This window comes from Platalea leucorodia (assembly GCF_965183815.1).
Source record: "Platalea leucorodia genome assembly, chromosome: 6".
In the NCBI taxonomy this organism is placed as follows: Eukaryota; Metazoa; Chordata; class Aves; order Pelecaniformes; family Threskiornithidae; genus Platalea; species Platalea leucorodia.
The window spans coordinates 14,155,527-14,174,271 of NC_138828.1; the positions used below are offsets into that span (position 1 = coordinate 14,155,527).

General features: G+C 47.4%; 1 protein-coding gene across 2 annotated transcripts in view; it reads right to left on the bottom strand.

The window, feature by feature from the left end:
• MAML3 (mastermind like transcriptional coactivator 3) overlaps nucleotides 1-15,862 on the bottom strand; it is a 246,784-nt gene extending 230,922 nt beyond the window's left edge. For both annotated transcript variants that reach the window (XM_082315075.1, XM_082315074.1), the window contains exon 1: nucleotides 15,407-15,862. In XM_082315075.1, coding sequence (XP_082171201.1) covers nucleotides 15,407-15,844 — 438 coding nt within the window. In that variant the 5' untranslated portion in view covers nucleotides 15,845-15,862. The remainder of the gene's footprint in view (nucleotides 1-15,406) is intronic.
• Nucleotides 15,863-18,745: the final 2,883 nt, after the last annotated feature.

Here is an 18,745-nt window from a genome sequence, read left to right on the forward strand (position 1 = left end):
CCATTAGTCACTGCAAGGTTCTCTCTATATGAATTATACTGTCTTACGAGCAATTTCAGCACGAGGCTACTGAACTGTAAAGACTAGCTGTACGTCTCTTCCCCGACACTTAAAAAACTAACGCAACATCCTCTGCTACAAAGAATGATAGCCTTAGAGCAACGTGACGTATTTATTATTTATAAAGCACTTGTGAAAGTATGTTTTCTCAATAAAAACCAAACCATCAGTGGATATCATCTATGCTGAATGAAACCAATCATATAATGACTGCACATAAATATAAACACATATTTGAAACGTATGTACAGGTTTACTGTGAGGAATTAGAAATACAGTATTTACGTGCTTTTACGTCAGTTATACCACCCAGACAAATAACATGCACGCACAAGCACTGAGAATTCTGAAGATTTGGGTCTCTTCCCCTTGGGCACGGGCCCCTGCCACTGGAAGTAAAAGAAGTGGTCTGGTTTGCACTCACAAATCCTTTATCCTCTTTCTTTCAGTCAGAGCCCAGCCCACACACCTCAGCCATCATTTGAATCTAATCTCTGCTACACGTGCAATAATATCTTGCATTTGACGTGTGGCTTTTAACGTCTGTATTAGTTTTTAATAGCTTACAATTTGTGGATCCTTAGCTTTCAGGGAGGGTTTCCCAGCAGAGATGCAGATAACTTTCAGAAATTTCCCATACACAAACTGCTTTTCGTAACTGCTGTTCACAGAGTATTGCACGATGCCACAAGCGTGCAGACTGTATGTGAGAAATGACCGCTCTGGATTTCTAAATTCTGGAGTTTAGAAATAAAACTATGCATAGGGAGTATTGGAAAATAGAGCCAGGAAGTCCTGACATCTGACAGAAAAAAAGTTATGAATAAAATTTTCTTTATAAATGGCTCAACTATAAGCAATGAACCTGTTTTGTGTGTGTGTGTGCAGTTTGCCAAAACTCAGTTTATTACAAGAATTAGCATAGTTCTTTACGCAAGTATTGGGTTCTGCCTGTCAGTAGTAACTTTCCAAGATATCCCCCCCAATTTGTTCTAAATATTACCACAAAGCTTCCACTTCTGTCTCCACGGATATCTTTTACTTTGTTACTTTTCTTACATGTTCCGCATCTCAGAGATGAACTAAATGAAGTTAAACGTCCCCTTTAATACCTCATTATACAAACAATCTCTTCACAACATAACAAAGAATAAGAGATTGATTTATATTCATATTTACAGAAAAGGAACAGAAGCAATACATAAAAACACAGCTGTCAATAATAAGAGAGGAAAATAAGCACGCTATTACTTATATATTACCAAAATACATGAGACCTTCTGTTCACTTCTACAGTCCTAGGAGAAAGAAAAGGATCCCTCTCACGGTCTGGTGCATCCTACATCCTAGGTGTGAAACACGATGGATTTTCCCTTGCTCTCGCAACACTAAGTGTCCATATCATTCTTTGTCTTTGCCTCAAGGGCAAACTCAAACTTCTTGTGATGAAGGCAAGTAAATTATCTAAACCGAGTACAGATACTTCTCGGACAGGTAAAACATCATGCTGAAAATACAGTCAGCTATGTATGTCGTCCTGCCACCCCCCTCAGATGAAAGAGGACAGCTCTGTCACATATGGTCCCTTATTGAAATGCCAGCATTATGAAGGTTTACCAATTGAGGAATGTTGCCGTCTCAGTATTATGACTGAATCATGAAATACTGCAAGTAAAACTTAGTTCTATCAACCACCCAAACAATTTAAGTCTGCAAAAGGCATACTTTTGGATCATACAAATCCTATTACAAAGCACTCTGAAGAATTTTTAAGGCATTCTTATGGAAAAACTCAGTCTTTTGCCTGAGACAGTAATTGCCCAAGTTGTGCAGGTCCAGGTAGGTCCGATGAAACATGGCATTAATTTTCAAGCTCACCTGTTTAACAGTATGCAACTCAACCACTCCAACGATCTGAAGCGCTAACCACCTGCTTCACACGCTGTGGCACGGACAGGATTGCTCCGCCAACGAGAGGACACGATTATAACTATGGCTTATTGCATTATCGAGTCTGTAAATCTTTCTGAAAATCCTGGCTGTTTGGTGGTGTAGTTTGACCTCAGGGACAGAAGCTCATTCCCTCCCTTCCAAAAATATGAGACACTACCACCCAAGGGAAAGGAAATCTCTCACAGCTCTTTAGTAATACAAGGCCTGCGGTGCACTCCTCAGCATTTCTCTCTGTATCCATCAGAAAACAGGAATACAGCCAGCCACGAAACCACCGTACCTAACACACTTGTTCCACTGGTTTGAGAAATACGCATCGCTTTCTACCTGCCATAGCAATCAAGTTTGTAAACTGGTTTATATAGGCAGTGAATGTATACACAGAGGGGAAACAAAGTATCGAAATGTAGCTTGTTTTAGCAAAACAAAGCTAATCCATCAGGAGAAAAACCCACACCACTTACTTAACCAACTTTAGAAATGTGTAAATTGGATTTGGACGTAAAGGATTTAAAATACACGCATTTGTTACCAATGTGGAAGAGGTCACTGGGGCAGTGGTTTCCACTGCTGCGGTCTGTTGGTGGCTTCCAAGGAATATGCAACAGGTAACTAAGAAAAGCCAGCCTGCTGTCTGCAGGCTTACGTTTGCTGAACGATTGTCACATAAATTCATTACCTGTGCTGCTGGAAAGTGTTTAGAATTCCTCAAATCTGAACAAAACCAAAAAAAAAAGTCACCACCTAATTTAACAACAGTGCAGAAAATCAGATAGCATAACACACTGTAATGCTTTGATGGACACAAGATCTGGAAAAGCAAGAAAACCCAACTCCAAAACAACTGATTTGCATCCAACCATGAGTACGGCCTCGTTAAAAGCCCCAGCATCAAGCCGGCTACTCAAGCTAGCAAAAGCCGAGTTCATTACAAGCACCTGTATTCTCACTGACTAGCCGCGGCCAGCGCTTGGTGAAGCCTGAGTACACGGGCAGAAGCAAAGCTCCACTCTCCAGCCTGGTTCCACAAGTCCAACGCCTTCCTATGTATTTCTGCCCCTCTGTTACTGCCGACGTCTGCTTTGCTCCACCCCTGCCTACCCCGGCCTGGGTTCTGTCCATCTCCTGGCCCACGCTTTCTTCTTGTCCTCCCATCCACTGCCCCAGGTCTCTGCAGTTCCGACGCAGCGGCTTCTTGTTTCTCCTTCCAAACTGGAAGGAGAAACTGACAGTGCAGAGAAGGCAAACTTTCTTATCTACCACTCCTAGGATGAACGGGATAGCGGTCCCAGAAAGCTGGGAGGAGACGCTGGGGGAAAGACCTACCACGTTCCTGCTGGTGTTGGCGCAGATATGCTCTGGGCCTGCATGGGCACCTTCCAGTCGGTCTATCAGGGCTACAAGGAGGCAGACTAAGTCTTCAGCACATGTTAGCAAGCAAATATTAAGCACACTGAAAGTCTGGGGTTCCCCCCCCCCCAGGTCATAAAGTAGCTAATCTCCCTCTCCTCTCTATTCCCACTGCTGCTAGAAGGACCACAAATGGCAGACCACAATGCAGTTTCTCATTCTTGAAAAGAACTTCCTAAAAGAGCAGGGAAAACAGTGTATTTTCCCCTAATCTGCTTCTTAGATTAAAGAAGTAAACTGCTTTAGCCAAATTTCTCCCCGTTTCCAACTAAGAAAAAACAGCTTTGAAAATGTAAACAACTGAAAAGAGAATTTTAATTATTTTTTTTTTAAAGTACTACGTGCCCTTAGGAAGGCAGCCTTATCATGACCTACACGTGAGTGCAACAGCTGCAACACACTACCTCTGAGGGCAGTATCCAGAGAGTTAGTTACAAAACTCTGTGATAAACTGCAATAACATACACATTTGACTTTCTCATCTGCACTCAGGCTACGAATCCATCTCTACTAGGACAACAGTAGAGACAGCTATACTTGGAACTCTACCTTTTTAAGCAGAAACAGGCAGAAACAACCAACCAAAAAAACCCCAACAAGAACAACAACACCCCCCACCCCACAAAACTCCTAACCAATTAAACCAAGGGCAAAAGCAAGAAAAAGATCCTACCCAAAGTGAGTTCTTAACAGAATTTTTACGATGTGCATTATAAAATTATGGATCTTGTCTAGTTAAAAAAAAAATTATATTTGATATCGCACCGATAGAAGTTTTATACAACTGTAGGCATTTAGTTTCTTCCCTTCACTACAGGAAAGACATTTGATTCTCAGCTTAAATATTGAATCTTAAAACATGTAAGAATAGATATGAGTATATATATATAAAACATCTAAGAATGTATATGAGTTTGTTTATGCTACGTTCCTCTACAGAGCCCTGTGTATATGACCTAATCATTGTTTTTCACTTACTGGCCTCAGCTATCTTCCTACACTTACAAACATCGAAGTTTGTAGATGAAGAGCTCAGAAAAGCTTCTCTTACCTTAAAAAAAGCACATTCTAAAAACGGGAAAAAAAATATGAGGTTAAGTACTTCGGTTAAAATTTGTTACATATTCTACTGTTATTCAAGATGACCAGCACAATTCACTCCTGCCATTACCTTTATGGGCAAGCTAGCCAGTCCAAATGTGTTCTGATAAACTCTTTATGCGACTTTACGACCTACGTTCACCATGTGGTCACCATCCACAACAGATAAGTCACAGATATAGGAAGTAAATAATTTTGAAACCAGAAACAATGCCTTCTCAAGTAACCACTAGTGAAACTTGACCTATGGAACACACTGCATTAGAAATACCAATATTGCTAATACTGTTGTTTACCTGTTGTGCAAATAGGTTGGCTTCTAACAAGTGAGCTAATTCTGAAATAAAACATCTGAGAAAGGAGAAAAAAAAATAAACAAAAAAAACCCAAACAAAAAAACCCACCCAAACAAACAAAAAAAACTCAAACAAAAAAAACCCCCACCCCACTGAACATCCCATCACTAACTTATTTAAAAATTAATTAAATCACCTATGCTAATGAGCACTCAAAGTACAATTTCAGGAAAAATCTATTTAGAGAATTGTAATTTACATCATCTTTACTAATTCTCATATTACAAAGCAAAGTTGGTAGAAGTTGCTCCATCTGTGATTTTTTTCCTGGACTACTTGAATAAAAATCATCATCATATTGCCCAGAGTTGGATTCAGATAAAAGGAAAATAAAACCACATGCAAGTGTCTTTACCTTGGACACGGCAGCTCACTTGAGTATTACCTCAAAAGTCCCGTATGTAAGTCAAGGTATCACTTTCCATGGACAGTGATACCTTTTACATGGGCCTTTCATAATCATTTTACCTAGTTTATTATTCTACATGGAATTAAAATGAGCATAAACACAACTGAGTAGCCTGAAAAAAAAAAATGCTATTACCATACTGTAAAGATCAAGCAAAATCATATTTTTCCCTTTTTTATCAGAAAGACATAAACAAAGGTTATCAATTTTCAGAAGGAAATTAGGATACAAAAAAAAGATATGAACACAAGCACTTTTTTTTCCTCAGAAGAAGGACAGTGGTCACCTACCTGACACAAGCCCACACTGTGGCCAGCGTGATGTCTTCTTTAGACTAGACTGGGGTGAAAAGATATTCTTCTCAGCCTTCTTTACACTTTGGATCATCACCTCATCCTTACAAACAACCATGTCACTATTCCCAAAGACGCTTCCCATAACGCTCTGTCTGGTGTTCCATAAACCACCTAAGTATTTCACTCCCAAATTAACTACAGCGACGTGCCGCAACTGCCAGGCTTTCAACTGGGAGCTGACCAGAGAACTGGCAGAGGACAAGGGCATGGTCACAGGGGACAGGCAGAGCTTATTTCACAGCTTTGCTGACGCGGTGCCTTCTGCCTCCCCTTTCCTCTGTTCCCTCTTCCTCAGTGCCGCGCAGTTTTACCTTCCACCAAAAAATAAACACCGTTTTTCTCCTAGACAGGTAATTTTCCCTGCTAGCTTCGTACCACAGACGGGCCCGCCAGGCCAGCACCAGCACAGGTGTAGGACTGCAGCACAGAGGGAAGAGGAGGAGACAGCCCCATTTAAAGGCAGCAAATTGTTAATTTGCTTCAGCTGCCTCATCTAACTAACCTTAAGGCAGTAACACATGAAGAGACCACAGAGAGGTTAACTAGCTAGGTTTTCCAGAGACTGTGATGCTTTCAGGACCTGCATAATAAAGTTTTGTATCGTATGCAGTGTGCTGTGAGAACTCGGGTATTTCATTTGGATAAACTACTTAAAAGACACACAATGTGTTCTTACCACTGGCTTTAAGTAGCATGCAATTTTACAGTAAAAAGAGAGCAAGAGACAAGTTTGCCATTCCTGAGGAACTGCTTTTTCAAGATACTTGGTATTTTGACACAACACGAAAAACACAAAATACCATGTTTCTTGTATTCAAATATCCATAGCAACTATAAAGAAAGATGGTCTACGCCAGCTTCCCAGAACCCTTCTCTGGCTGTAACTAGACTGCCATACACTTTATCACAGTAATAGGTGAGGGAGAGGTGAGGCTTTTAATGCCACTAGTCAAAATCAATTTTGGTTTTGCTATTCTACATTCACAAATCTCCATTATCCCTACCCACTGCTGGCATTTCCCACAAGAAAAACGTTAGCGAGAAGGGCAGTAAACCCTAGTGAGAATACAAAGTTTTTTGGTTTGTTTTGTTGTAAATGAAACAGAGGAGAGAAAATAAATGGATTTTTGTTGTTGTTTTGCATGATGCAGAATACATATTAAAACGTGTTAGAAAAGGCCCAGTCAACTCCCTTGGGGTGAAAAAAATGTAAAGCCAAATTCTCTCAGGTGAATTTTCAAAACTGCAGCAATCCAGCCTTTAAATAATCTTTCAGCCTACAAACTCGTTAGCACAAATTTGTCATCCAATTAGGAAAAACAGATAGCACTGCAACCTCAGCATGGTATCTCCACTTTTACTGGAATGCAAAGACAGCAAGCTCAGCCCAGAAATGTGCTGCAATAGAAGGACCTACAGATTATTTTGAACCATTACTTCATATCCAGCCACGGATTACATGCCAGAACGCTTCAGCCAATTTGGAGCTCGAACAATGTGGCCGCCATTCAGTTACAGAAGTCTACAGTCTTCTGTACGAGTCCGCTGAAGTCTTCAAAGCTACATTACCTGCTTCAGTGACAACTAAAAATATGTATAATGAATAGAGGTACCACTTGCCAAAAGTGTCATTAAAAAATCGGTTATTTCGTGTCGGTAGCAGTTTTCCCTATGCTGCCTCAGTTATGCACTGGAATGCAATCCAGAGAAATCAGAACAACAGCCACCAGCTTCAGAGACAAAAATGAACAGCAGCAAAAATCACAGCTGAAATGTAACAATCTTTTTAGCAGTCTAAAGACAACTACTGCCAGCTAAGGCAGTCATATTTTAAAGTCATTTTCTCAAATACTAGAGACTCTGTAACCACAATATTCTGCATAAACAGAAGTGGTAGGAAATGCTGCAATTTCTCTTTTGGCTAAGTGCTGGTCTATCCTCCTTAATGTAAGGAAATATCTTAAACGATTAAAAAACTCCAATACTTTCCAGAACTCTTCCAGCATCTCATCTGCCATAACCACCTCCTTTCCTCCTTTAGATTAAACACAAGGAAGAGGTGCCAAAACATCACGGTGTATCAGATCTAAGCTAAAGGAAAGAGAAAGCGGCTGAAAATATAGAAAATGGGTGCATACCAGTGGTTCTTAAACTTACCGGAATCGTACATCCCCTTTCACTATCAAAACTGATCACTGATCATAAGTCCTTTCACTTTACCTTGCAGTTTACAAACCAGTGTATGTGTACGTGTGCTGGTTTACATAAACACACGTACGTAGGCATATTGGCTTCTTGTTGTGGTAACGCCCAGGGCCAGAGTAAGGTTAAGGACCAATTCTCTGCTCTTTACCTAGGTACACAATATCCAAGGACTTTCTGAACAGGCCTGAGATTTTCACAAGCAGCATAAAGACGATGCAGAAAAGCGACACCTTCACTGCAGCACTCAACAGCTGTTCAGCTGAACGTAAAGGCCAGAGGAAAATGAAGTTGAGTTGTTTTATTAAACCTGAAATGCTCCTGTATGGCACATAGCTAAAGCAATGTAGGGAGGAGACTGAAGTGTGAAGAAGGGAGGAGGGGAAGAGCCCCGCCTTCAATCAGTTAAAATGCAACTCCACCAAGCTTCAATAGTTGAGACCTGAGAACCCTATAGAACACGACAGAGCCCTATATGAAAACCCTACAGAAAGTGGCCTTGATAAAAAACCAGTACGGGAAAGAAAATCCTTGAGCTGTTGGTCTTTCTGTTTATTAGCTTAGTTATTCCAAAAGTCATCAGTTCAAACTTCTTTTCTACTCCATGAACGCTGTGGCTGTGCAGAACTGACAGCAAGCAAACAGCAATAGATCATCTACGCTACCAGCAGCACTGCAGCATTAGCCTTAGCAGTTACACATACAGAAAATACAAAGTTCCTATGGGCGGACACACTCCTCTCAGGTCAACTAAACATTAAAGGTTCTTATCTCCTTGCCAATTTTAACTGTATGTGGTGGCAAACAAAATCAATACGAAAGAGGGAAGTCTTGAAAGAAGGCAGCTCAGCCCCTTCCTGTAAGCGCAAAATTTCAGCAGCTGCTGTCCTATTAATTAACACAAGTTTAAAAAGACATTTTCTCTTAACTCCTATGAAGCTGGGTTTCAAGTATTCAAAAAGCAAACAGGAGCAGTCTATGATGACCTTTGAGCTACAAACGTTGTGAAACTGAAGTGTGTGAGGGGGAAGCAAAAGAGTAATCAAAGTTACATGATTTTGTGATTCAGCATCTTAGACAAACTAGGAAAATAAATACTTCAAGTTGCTAAGACTCCCGAATTCCCACCGCGTGTACAAGTACGTTGCTTATTGGAACAGACTGGAAAACTGATTACAGGTCCGTAATTTCAGCCTGAGATTGTACCTCACGTTTCACTTCACAAAACAACACACTTGAACGATTCCAGTCAGCAGTTCCTGGCTGTCAGACCTGTCCCTAAACCTCTGCTAATCCAAGCACATCTCTCACATGAATTATACATATTGGAGTAATATGCAACCAAATGTCATATACATGCAAGTGTTTAAGTAAAAACGAACTCTGACTCCTTTGCTACTTACAGCCTTTCCTGATTCAGTGCCTGTATTCAGGAACAGAATCCTGCCCCCTGACACCAGGTGTTACTTAGCTCAGGTAAAATGTGTGCTACCAGGTGAGCATGTTTTAACTAATAGGTCCCAGGTGTTTATCCTGGGATAAGGGTGAAGTTTCACAAGAGGATTAAGGTGTTGTAAGACGGTGCTGCCCACGGGAGGGACAGTCAAACAAATCATGGATCTGATCCAGCTAAAAACTAACCCAGAAAAAAAGGAAGAAACGCGTCTGCCCTCCCTCCCTGCCTGCTCGGTGAACCAGCTGGCAGCGGGGGTACGTGAGCAAGGGCTAGCATTAGCAAGGGGAGGCCACAAGAACATATGGCCACTGACAAGAGCATGAAAGATGAGACTTGCTCAGTGGCGGCAGCTCAGGTTTACACCAGCTTAAGCCACTTGCGAAGCCTTAAGCTTTAGGTCAAGTTACTGCAAGTTTAGGTTAACCTGAATGCAGCCAGTTGTCCTAACACAATCAGACGTTAATATTTTTGGCTTTGCGTTAGCAGAATGAGTTTTGGACGTGTCCCAGCCAAAGTTGTTCTTCCTGAACTTGACAATGCCTAGAACTTCACTGGAGGACTTTCAACACGTGCTATTTGGTCAAGCTGAAGCTTAGATTTCACCGTGACTGTCAACTGTACATCAAAATACAACTTGCCCTGCTCCAGCTATGGCTCATAATAACCCAACCCACTATCTCTTAAAGGGACACACTTTCTATCAGAGCATATAAAGGTCATCAGAGGCTAGTAGTGCTTGAAGTGTCTCTCTATTCCTTTCGGTTTGCTAAGCTGAAACCTACTGTGCTGACTAACTGCAAAAGGAGGTCAACACAAAAACTCCGTGTCCTAAAGGACGGTAATCACACAGGAGCATCAAGCGGGAGTCGGTATGAAAAGGAGAAGAAAAACGGGAGAGGCTGTGGAATAAGACAGACACAGAGATCCACCCTTATAGGAAGAGCGAAACAAAAAGGGTGACAGGATGACTCCTTCCATGATGCATATGAAAGAGAAGGAGCATTGTTGGCCTGGGATTTAATTCTGATATCATCCCAGTTTTGCATTTACTACTGACTTTACCCTGGTGTGAGCAAGATCAGATGTAGCTTATTAACTGAAGAGATGCTTAATCCTACTTAGTCATCAGGCACGAGTAAGGGCTGCAGTATTCAACCTCTTGTGGAAAATGAAAAGAAACATCTGAAAAATCATCTTTCTTTTTCATCTTTGCAATGCTAGAGAAACAGACGTTTCCTATAGCATAACTGATGAACTCCTGAGCACCTGGTCAAGTAAGTTAAACAGCAATATTACATGAGAAAGAACACAAGAAATGTGCACAGGTTTATGAACGTACGCACAGGTACACATTAAATACAGCAGGTGTAAGCTTTAAAAAACCACTCACAAGACTGACAGCATTCTTCGGCAACAAATTAAGAAGTTACACTTTTCACTTGGCATACCTTTTTCAACAAAAAGGAGAGATTGCGGGGGGAGAGGGGAAACTACTTTTCTGTGGTGGACTATCTGCCAACGAGGAAGAGAGATAACCAGATTTCTATAATTCTGACCATCTCATTCTGTCCCCACACAGAGCAAGCTGAAAGGATTGGCCTGCCCGCCTCCCTTCCCGCAGGTAGAAGGGCAACGTGATCATTAACTTCCACGAGGCAGCGCATTAGCCCAGAATGGGTAAAAAGCAGTATTGGAAAATACTCTATTTGCCAGCCGTGTTTTCTCTAACTTTAAAGTAACTCTGAATTGGCATAGTATGCTTTGGCAGGGGAACGGAAAAGATGACCTAATAGGTCATTTGACTTCCATCACTAATTTCTGTGATCTAAATAACATTTTATGTTTATGGTGTCTAAAACTCAGTTTCCTAAGGACTGGTTTTAGGGTTAGAAATGGTCAGTATGACAGTAGCTATCAAACCCATAATGATGCTAAATAAGAAAAGTCTTGAAGAGCTTTCAAAATAGGAAAACGTAGCTCCAGCCCCCCTTATACTTCACAGTAGAGCTCAGACGCAAATAAATGCGCATTAGAAGGTCAATATGGTAATTACAGATGTAGTGTTTCATTGGACAAAAGAATGACAAAAAATGCACAATAAGAACAGCAGTGTCAGGGATAAGAAACAGAGGCAATATAACTTGCAATATTTATATTTGGCTGTTTATTATATACTAAATATACATTATTTATTCTTTATTTTATATATAATGTGTGGATGTGTATACACACACAATATCTCTGAACCACACACAATAACATGGATGCAGAGCCAGAAGACTCTTGCACTTAAAGGAGGAAACAAGAAGGCAGATTAGCTCACGAAGAACCAAGGAACTGAAATAATGTGTTGATATTTCCTGGAACCAGTCCGAAGAGGAGCAGCAGAGTTTTGGATGGGCTGCAAATTTTCCCAATACTTCCTTTGAAACCCAAGCTGGTACAGCGTTCTAATAATCCAACTCAAAGGCACGGAAAACAACTTTGGCTTTTGCCAGGTTGAACTGGGTGGAAAAAGAAAAAAAAAGAAGGTCCTCCCAGACATTTATAAACAATTTTAATTTTTGTGCACGTCCCAATCAATGCCTGTATGGGACCAAACGAGTTCTGAAACCCACTGTTCTCCTCAAGTAGAAGAGGTTGAAACAGTTATAAATCCAGATACTTCAAAATTCAGCCAGTGCAAACTTGGTCTATAACAAGACACAAATTCAGAGTAGATTAGCAATTCATGAAATAAAGGCAAGCCCATGCTCCTACATCCCTTTTGGAAAAAAGGCTCCCATTGATAACTGCTCGTCAGTTGACATAGAGTCCTAAAGAGTGAAAACTGCATAATCCCTTTCATGAACTCAGGGAGCGAGGGTGTAAACTGTGGGGGTGGCGACAAGGAGCATTGTACAGACCGGATAGTTTGTACTCCATCAAATGAAGAAAACCAGAGGGGATGTCTTTAAATAATCGCCTTCTAAAGATGTTTTTTGCCCAGCTTGCTGCGGGGCACCTCAGCATGTGTGTCAGCACCAGCTTCTGGGAGGGTTTGTTGGGTGACCGGCTGCCCACCCAGCACACATCTCCCCTCCCTTCTCAGCGTCTCCCAATCTGGGGAGGGACACGCACGCACACTGACAATACTTTCCTTTGATTTGCCCTGATAAAAAAAGAATTAAACCCAGTATTTCTTGCTATCCTCAATGTTTCTGTTGTCATTTAATCCTGACTGCTTCATTTCCAAATTGCGCGGTTTAATAATCTGAGGGAAGAACTTAATAATGATTTTGTGCAAACAGTAAAGCAGTAGCAGATCCATACGGTTGTTCCGCTGTAAACCTCTCAGCTGGAGTTCACCAGAGAATAAAGAAAGGGAGATATCCCCAAAATGTAGTTTACTGTTTTCTCATGCCAAAAGAAAATGTTAAATAAAGTTGAACTGTTTTGGCAAATAAAAATCATGATGCACATAAACAGTGAAACTTAGCAAACTGTTATGATTGCTAGAAATGAAGAAGGTGGGGTTTTTTGTACTATAAAAAGCACAAATGTCTCAAAGAAAATACTTTTCAATTGCTTTAAAAGGAGCAATTTCTCAGGTTTTAAGCATTATTTTCATGTACGCAGGAATGTTCCCTAATGTTCCTAGATATTAGGCAAAAATGATAATTAACATTCTACAAGTGAAACAAAGCAGATAATGTTTCCAAATTTTTCGGCAACATTTGTGTACGCATTCTTAAAAAAAAACAAACAAACTGCATGATGGAAATAGGTCATATTTTTACAAAGTACTGGAATTTCTCTTTTTAAGATGAAAAGCATAGCGCACATCGAGTACATTTAAACAGCATGAAGACTGTAGCAGAAAAATTATTCTGTTACGATTAATTTCATCGCAAACTACCCTTTAATTAGGCTACTCCTAGCTCTTCAAGTGGCCCAACCTGAAAGAAATTAACACCAGCGAGAGCTGTAACTGCATTTCCTCCTTTTGTTACTTTGTTTCCACAACTTTCACATTACAGCACGGCTTTGCCCGGCTGTCCTGGCTCTTCCAGGGAAGAACACGCATTCCGCAAATGAGCGGCTTCACCGAAAACCCTGGCCCTTAATGCTTTAGCGTGGGGTTTGGGAAGGAGGGGGAAGGACAAGCCACCGCTAGCCAGGGCCCAGCAGCCCAGGAGCTGTTCTGGAGCCGGACGGGCGCACGGCGCACCGCAACGCTTCCCCGCAGCCAAGCGATTCTGAGGTCTCCTGAGCCTCCAGCCCCTTTCCTGTACTTGTGGAAGCGACACGGGACGTGAGAAGGGATTCGAGGACGGCCTGGCTGATGAGAGAGAGGCCCTGTTGATTAGAGGCTCAGTTACTGCCCTAGGAGCAGATGCAAGCCGAGGCAAAGCGCTGCGGCGCGGGCAGCACCGGGTTAAGAGTATATTTAAAGCCCTCCGTCCTGCGGAGAGGCGCCAGAAGGAAGGGAAACATGGTTGTGCCTCGCTGGTAGCACCAGGAAAGCAGCAAGATGTCAGTGAGGTTTTTCTGCTTCCTGTTTGCGAAGCAACCCCCCCCCCCCCCGCACCCCCCCGCCGCTTTGTGAGGCTCCTGCCGGCGCCGGCCCCGCTCCCGCCTCTCCCCGCCGCCCCGGGAAGGCGCCCGGTTCCCCCGCCGCGGGCCGGGCCGTGCGCCGGGCCGCCGGGGCCGCTCCCCGGCCGGGAGGAGGCAGCCGCGCTCCGCTCCCCGGCGGCGAGGCGGGCGCTTGCGCCGGGCGCCGGGCTTTTGTTTGCCGCTGGCGAAGCCATCCCTGCCGCCCGGGCCCCGCCGTGGGGAAGCGGGGCTGCGGGGCGGGCAAAGCGCGGGGCAGAGGCGAGGGGCGCTGCGCCCCGCCGGACCCAGCCGGCAGCGCGGCCCGGGATGAAGACGCCGCTGCTCCCTGCCGGTACAGGCGGGGAGGGGGCGAGGGGAAGAGCCGCCGGCGGGACGGCCGCCTCCCCGCCGCTTTGTCACCGAGACCCCCCCAGGCGGGGGCCGCCGGCAGCTGCCGCCCCGCTGGACCCTCCCGCCCCACGCAGCGGGGGAGGGCGAGAGGGAGGGACGTGCGAGGCTTGTAAACCACACGCTGCCATCGCACCTCCCCTCCCTCCCTCCCTCCCTCCCTCCTCCCCGCCGCCCATTGTGCGCCCGGCAGACGGCGAAGACCCGGCTGCCCCCTGCCCGCCCCCGGGCACCCCCGCCCCGCCGCGGCACGGCGCGGCACGGCGCGGCACGGCACGGCGGGACGCGCCGGGACACACAGGCGTTTCCCCCCGTGGCAGAATCCCCCCCGCCGGCCGCCACAAACCCGCCGCCCCCCCGCAGGAGGGCTGGCGGCCGCGACCCACTATAAATCAGGCTCAGCCGGAGCGCGGGGCCCGGCTCCCCCCGCACCTCCCTTTATTATTCATCACGGGTGCAGCCCGCGAGTGGGAAACTCCGCTTCCTACTTGCCGCTACGCTCCTGCCGGCTCAGCCCCCGCCCCTTCCCCCCCCCCGCTCCTCGCTGAGCTCCTTAAAACCCAAGGAAAGTTTAGGAAGCGATTCAGCTGGAGCTGCTGCTCGCCTGGGGAGCCGGGCTCCCGCACGCCGGGGCGGCCCAGGCCAGAAACCTGCCCAACTTCTTGCCTCCTGCCCTCGCCCCAGCCTGCGGAGCCAACTTCCACCTTCCTCCGCGGCGGGATTTCCAAAGGCAGCCAGCACAGGCGCACGGCCCCCCCGCGGAAAAGCCGTCGCCAACCACGCAGGCAGACACACAAAACCCTCCTCTGGCTTTCGGCAGCCCACGGCGCACGCCCGGCACCGCTCCTTCCCTCTCCCCCGCCCCGGGCAGCCCTTCCCTTTCGAGAGAGACGGGGGGAAAAAAGTTTGTCCGCTCCCCCCCGCCCCTGCCCGTCAGAAGTTGCGAAGCCGCCCGGTAGCCCCCCCCCCCCTCGCCCAGCTTGCCCGCGGCCCCGCCACCGCCAAAGTTGATCCGAGCCCCGTCCCCCCCGCCCCGGGAACACAAACGGGGGCGACCGCCAGCCCCTCCCGGCGAGAGCGACGGCGCGGACAGCGACCCCCCGGCCCCGCGTCCCCTTACCATGATCAGAGTGTGGTTCCTCTGCTCCGCCGCGGCGGGCTCGGCATCTTGCTGCTGTTTGCTCTGATGCTGCTGCTTGCTGCCGCCGCCGCCGCTACCCGTTTTTTTGGCCCTCTGCTCCAGGGTCCGCTGGTAGAGGCTCACCGTGTCCCTGCGCTCCAGCTCCAGCTGCTCCGCCTGGGCTTGCTGGTACCTGCTCTCGCAGTTGACATGGTGCCGCCGGCAGCCCTCGATGCGCTGCCTCAGCCGCTCCACCACCGTGCTGTGCTTGGGAACGCCGCCGCCGGTAGCGGTATTGTTACCGGGAGCCGCGGCGGGAGGACCGTGGGGAGTGCTGTTAACCCCGAGACCGGCCCCGCCGAGGCTGCTGTTCAGGTTATTGTTGATGCAGAGGCTGCTGCCATTCGCGGCGGCAGCGGGGGCTGCAAAATCCCCCATCCTCTTCCCCGGGCACACTATTTTGGAAGAACTTTTTTTATCCTACCCTTCACACACACACAGTCTCCTCCGGGGTCCTGATGGGATACTTTTTAGAGAACCGGGGGGGGGGGGGGGGGGGGGGGGGGAGGGGGCACCACCATGTATCAGGGAAACAGCGATCCCAAGCAAATGTTTCTCTTTCCCCCCAGCCAATCCCTCTCGAGAAGCTCCAAAACATTAAAAAGAGAGGCGGGGGGGGGGGGGGGGGGGGAAGGGAAATAAAGAGAGAAGGTGCTAAAAGGTTATCACCGGCACCACAACCAACCAACCGACACGCACACAAAAAAGAAGCACAACAAACTAAGCAGCAGCAATTCGGGTAGCAAACTCCAGGAGCTATCAGAGCAGTTCCTTTCCTCCCGTTTCTTTTTTATAATCCATTATTTCAAAATAGATTCCGTGAGCTTTCCGGAGGTTTTGCCAAAAGCCTTCTCTCCCCATGTAGAAAGAGAAACACGCGCGCCCCTCCACATGCACACACGCACACACACGCACACGCAGCCGCTCACACGCGCGTCCGCGCACACGCATCCGAGCACCGGCACACGCTGGGCACACACGGCACACTCACTCGCGCTCCCCGGCATCAAAAGACAGGCAAAGCCGCTTTCTTATTGTATTTTCCTTCTAGAAAAAAGTTTTGGTGTTTATGCCGCACCGTGTTCGCAAAGTACTTTGGCTGCTCGGTTGCATTTCAACAGGAACCTAAATAGCAAATCCTCGGGCTGGGGGAAGTAAACACATGAACAATCCGGGCCGAGCTGGAGGAAAAAAAAAAAAAAAAAAAAGAAAAAGAAAAAGTAGAGCTCTGAAGTCTTTGCAAAACGCCGAGCTGATACAGCCTAACGCTCTGCTCTGCTTTGCTTGCTGCTGCTCCTCCTGCCACCATCACAATGATCAAATGCTCTCCTCCTCCACCTCCTCCTCCTCCATGCCAGCGGAGTGATATCAGGACAGGAGCGCTCCGTAAACACCGCGGCGGCGGCGGCGGCGGCGGCGGCTCCCCCAGGCCGTCAGGCAGGCCCGGGGACAAGGTGCAAAACCCGGCACGGACGTCGCCCAGCGGGAGCGGACATGGCGCTCCCCCCCCCCCCCCCCGCCCTCCTCCGCGCTCAGGCCCGGAGCGGCGGCGGGCACGGCGGCGGCGGTGGGCACGGCACGGCGGGGCGGAGCGGAGCGGAGCGGAGCGGGGGCCGCCACCTGCCGCCGCCGCCGCCGCCGCGGCCTGCCTCCCGCTGCGCTCTGCCGGAGCTGGGCGCTGCGGCGGGCAGCGCCCGCGTCCGGAGCCCCGGCGCTCGGGGGGCAGCGGCGGGCCCGCAGCCGGCGCAGGGCGAGGGGGCCCGGGGGGAGGCCGCCTTTCCCTGCCGGGTCAACTGTTGCACGACGGAGGCGGAGGGAGCGGGGAGCCCGCTGCCTGCCGGGCACCGGGCTGAACTTTCTATTTTCAACAGCGGGGGAAACCGGAGACGCTGGGCAGGGACGTTTTCCCGAGGGAAGGGTGGCCGCCTGCCTGCGGAGCGCGGGGGATGAGTGCATCCAGAACAACCTCCCGGGAACCTAGTTTTAAAGCGTTTTGCGGACAAAGCTGTTGCACGCACAGTTCTCGCTGGTTGTTATTAGCTAACTCGCACTATGAGCTACGCGCTCCCGATTATAATTATTTTTTTTAATACACCTATATAAACCAGAATTACCTCAGAGAGACACCCTTCTTCTCTAACGTGCAGCTGGAAATAAAGAAAATTGGGAACTCATGCATTAGTCATGAGATCTGATTTAAACCATCTTCATTTCTGCCATTGCAGATTAGCATAGGACACTATTTCTAAGCTACTGACAGTGGTAAAGAGCTGTCTTTGTCTTCTTTAACTGCTCAGCAGTATGAAATTTGGGTTTAATTTCATTCCTTTTGCAGCAATTCCTGACCATGTTGGGATGGAAAATAATAGTGGAGAAATAAAATTAGTAATTAGCACCTTCCTGGCCTTGGGACTAACGAGCATGTCTCCCCCCCCCCCCCCCCCCCAAAAAAAAAACTTTTCTTTAGTATCAGTTTGAGAACCAAAGTGAAGCTACCGACTGCTCTTCGTGCTCACCGATTACTACTTTATCACAAAACAACACAGGGAAAAACTAAGGCTCTGCTCAGAAGCAGCCGAAGAGCGGGGGGAACCTGCAGACCCTGCCTCATTTACAAAAGATCGGGGTCTCTGTTAATTTGGAGCCGGGGGCTGCGTCGTAAGCGCCTCCGTAACTGTTCATCCGACTCCACAAGACAGCAGGACTGTTTGGTTGTACAGGAATAGAGATGGAAATTTGATTGTAAGGGGGGGGGGGGGGAAGCGGGGGGGGGGCTCTTGCTTGGGGTTTTTTTGGTAGGTAGGGTGCTGCCGCCGGCAGGCCGGGAGCGGCGGCCGCGGGCAGCCGGGCTCAGCGCCGCGCCAGCGCGGTCGGGCTCCTCGCAGCGCCCCCTGCAGGCCGCCGGCGGCAGGGCGCGGGGCAGGGCCGCCGCCCGCGGGGGGGGGCGCAGCCCCCGGCCGCCCCCAGCCGCCGGCAGACAGAAACCCTTCCCGGGCCCACAGGGGCAGAAACTCGGCGGCGGGGCTCTTTACGGACCGCTTTTGGGTGCCTTTTACAGGAGTCCTCTTCTTGTCCTACGACTTGGGTAAATACCACCTGTCAATGTTGTCGCACAAACATACCTTGACTTTCAGTTTATCGCTTCGGCGGCAAACGTGGTATTTTTCGAGCGCATGCTGGATTGCTATAGAATTAAATTCCAGCCTATTAACCATCTAGGAATTTTTTCTCTCTCAGCTACGTGCCTTGGTTCTGCCAGGCTGCACAGCCCAGGGGCGA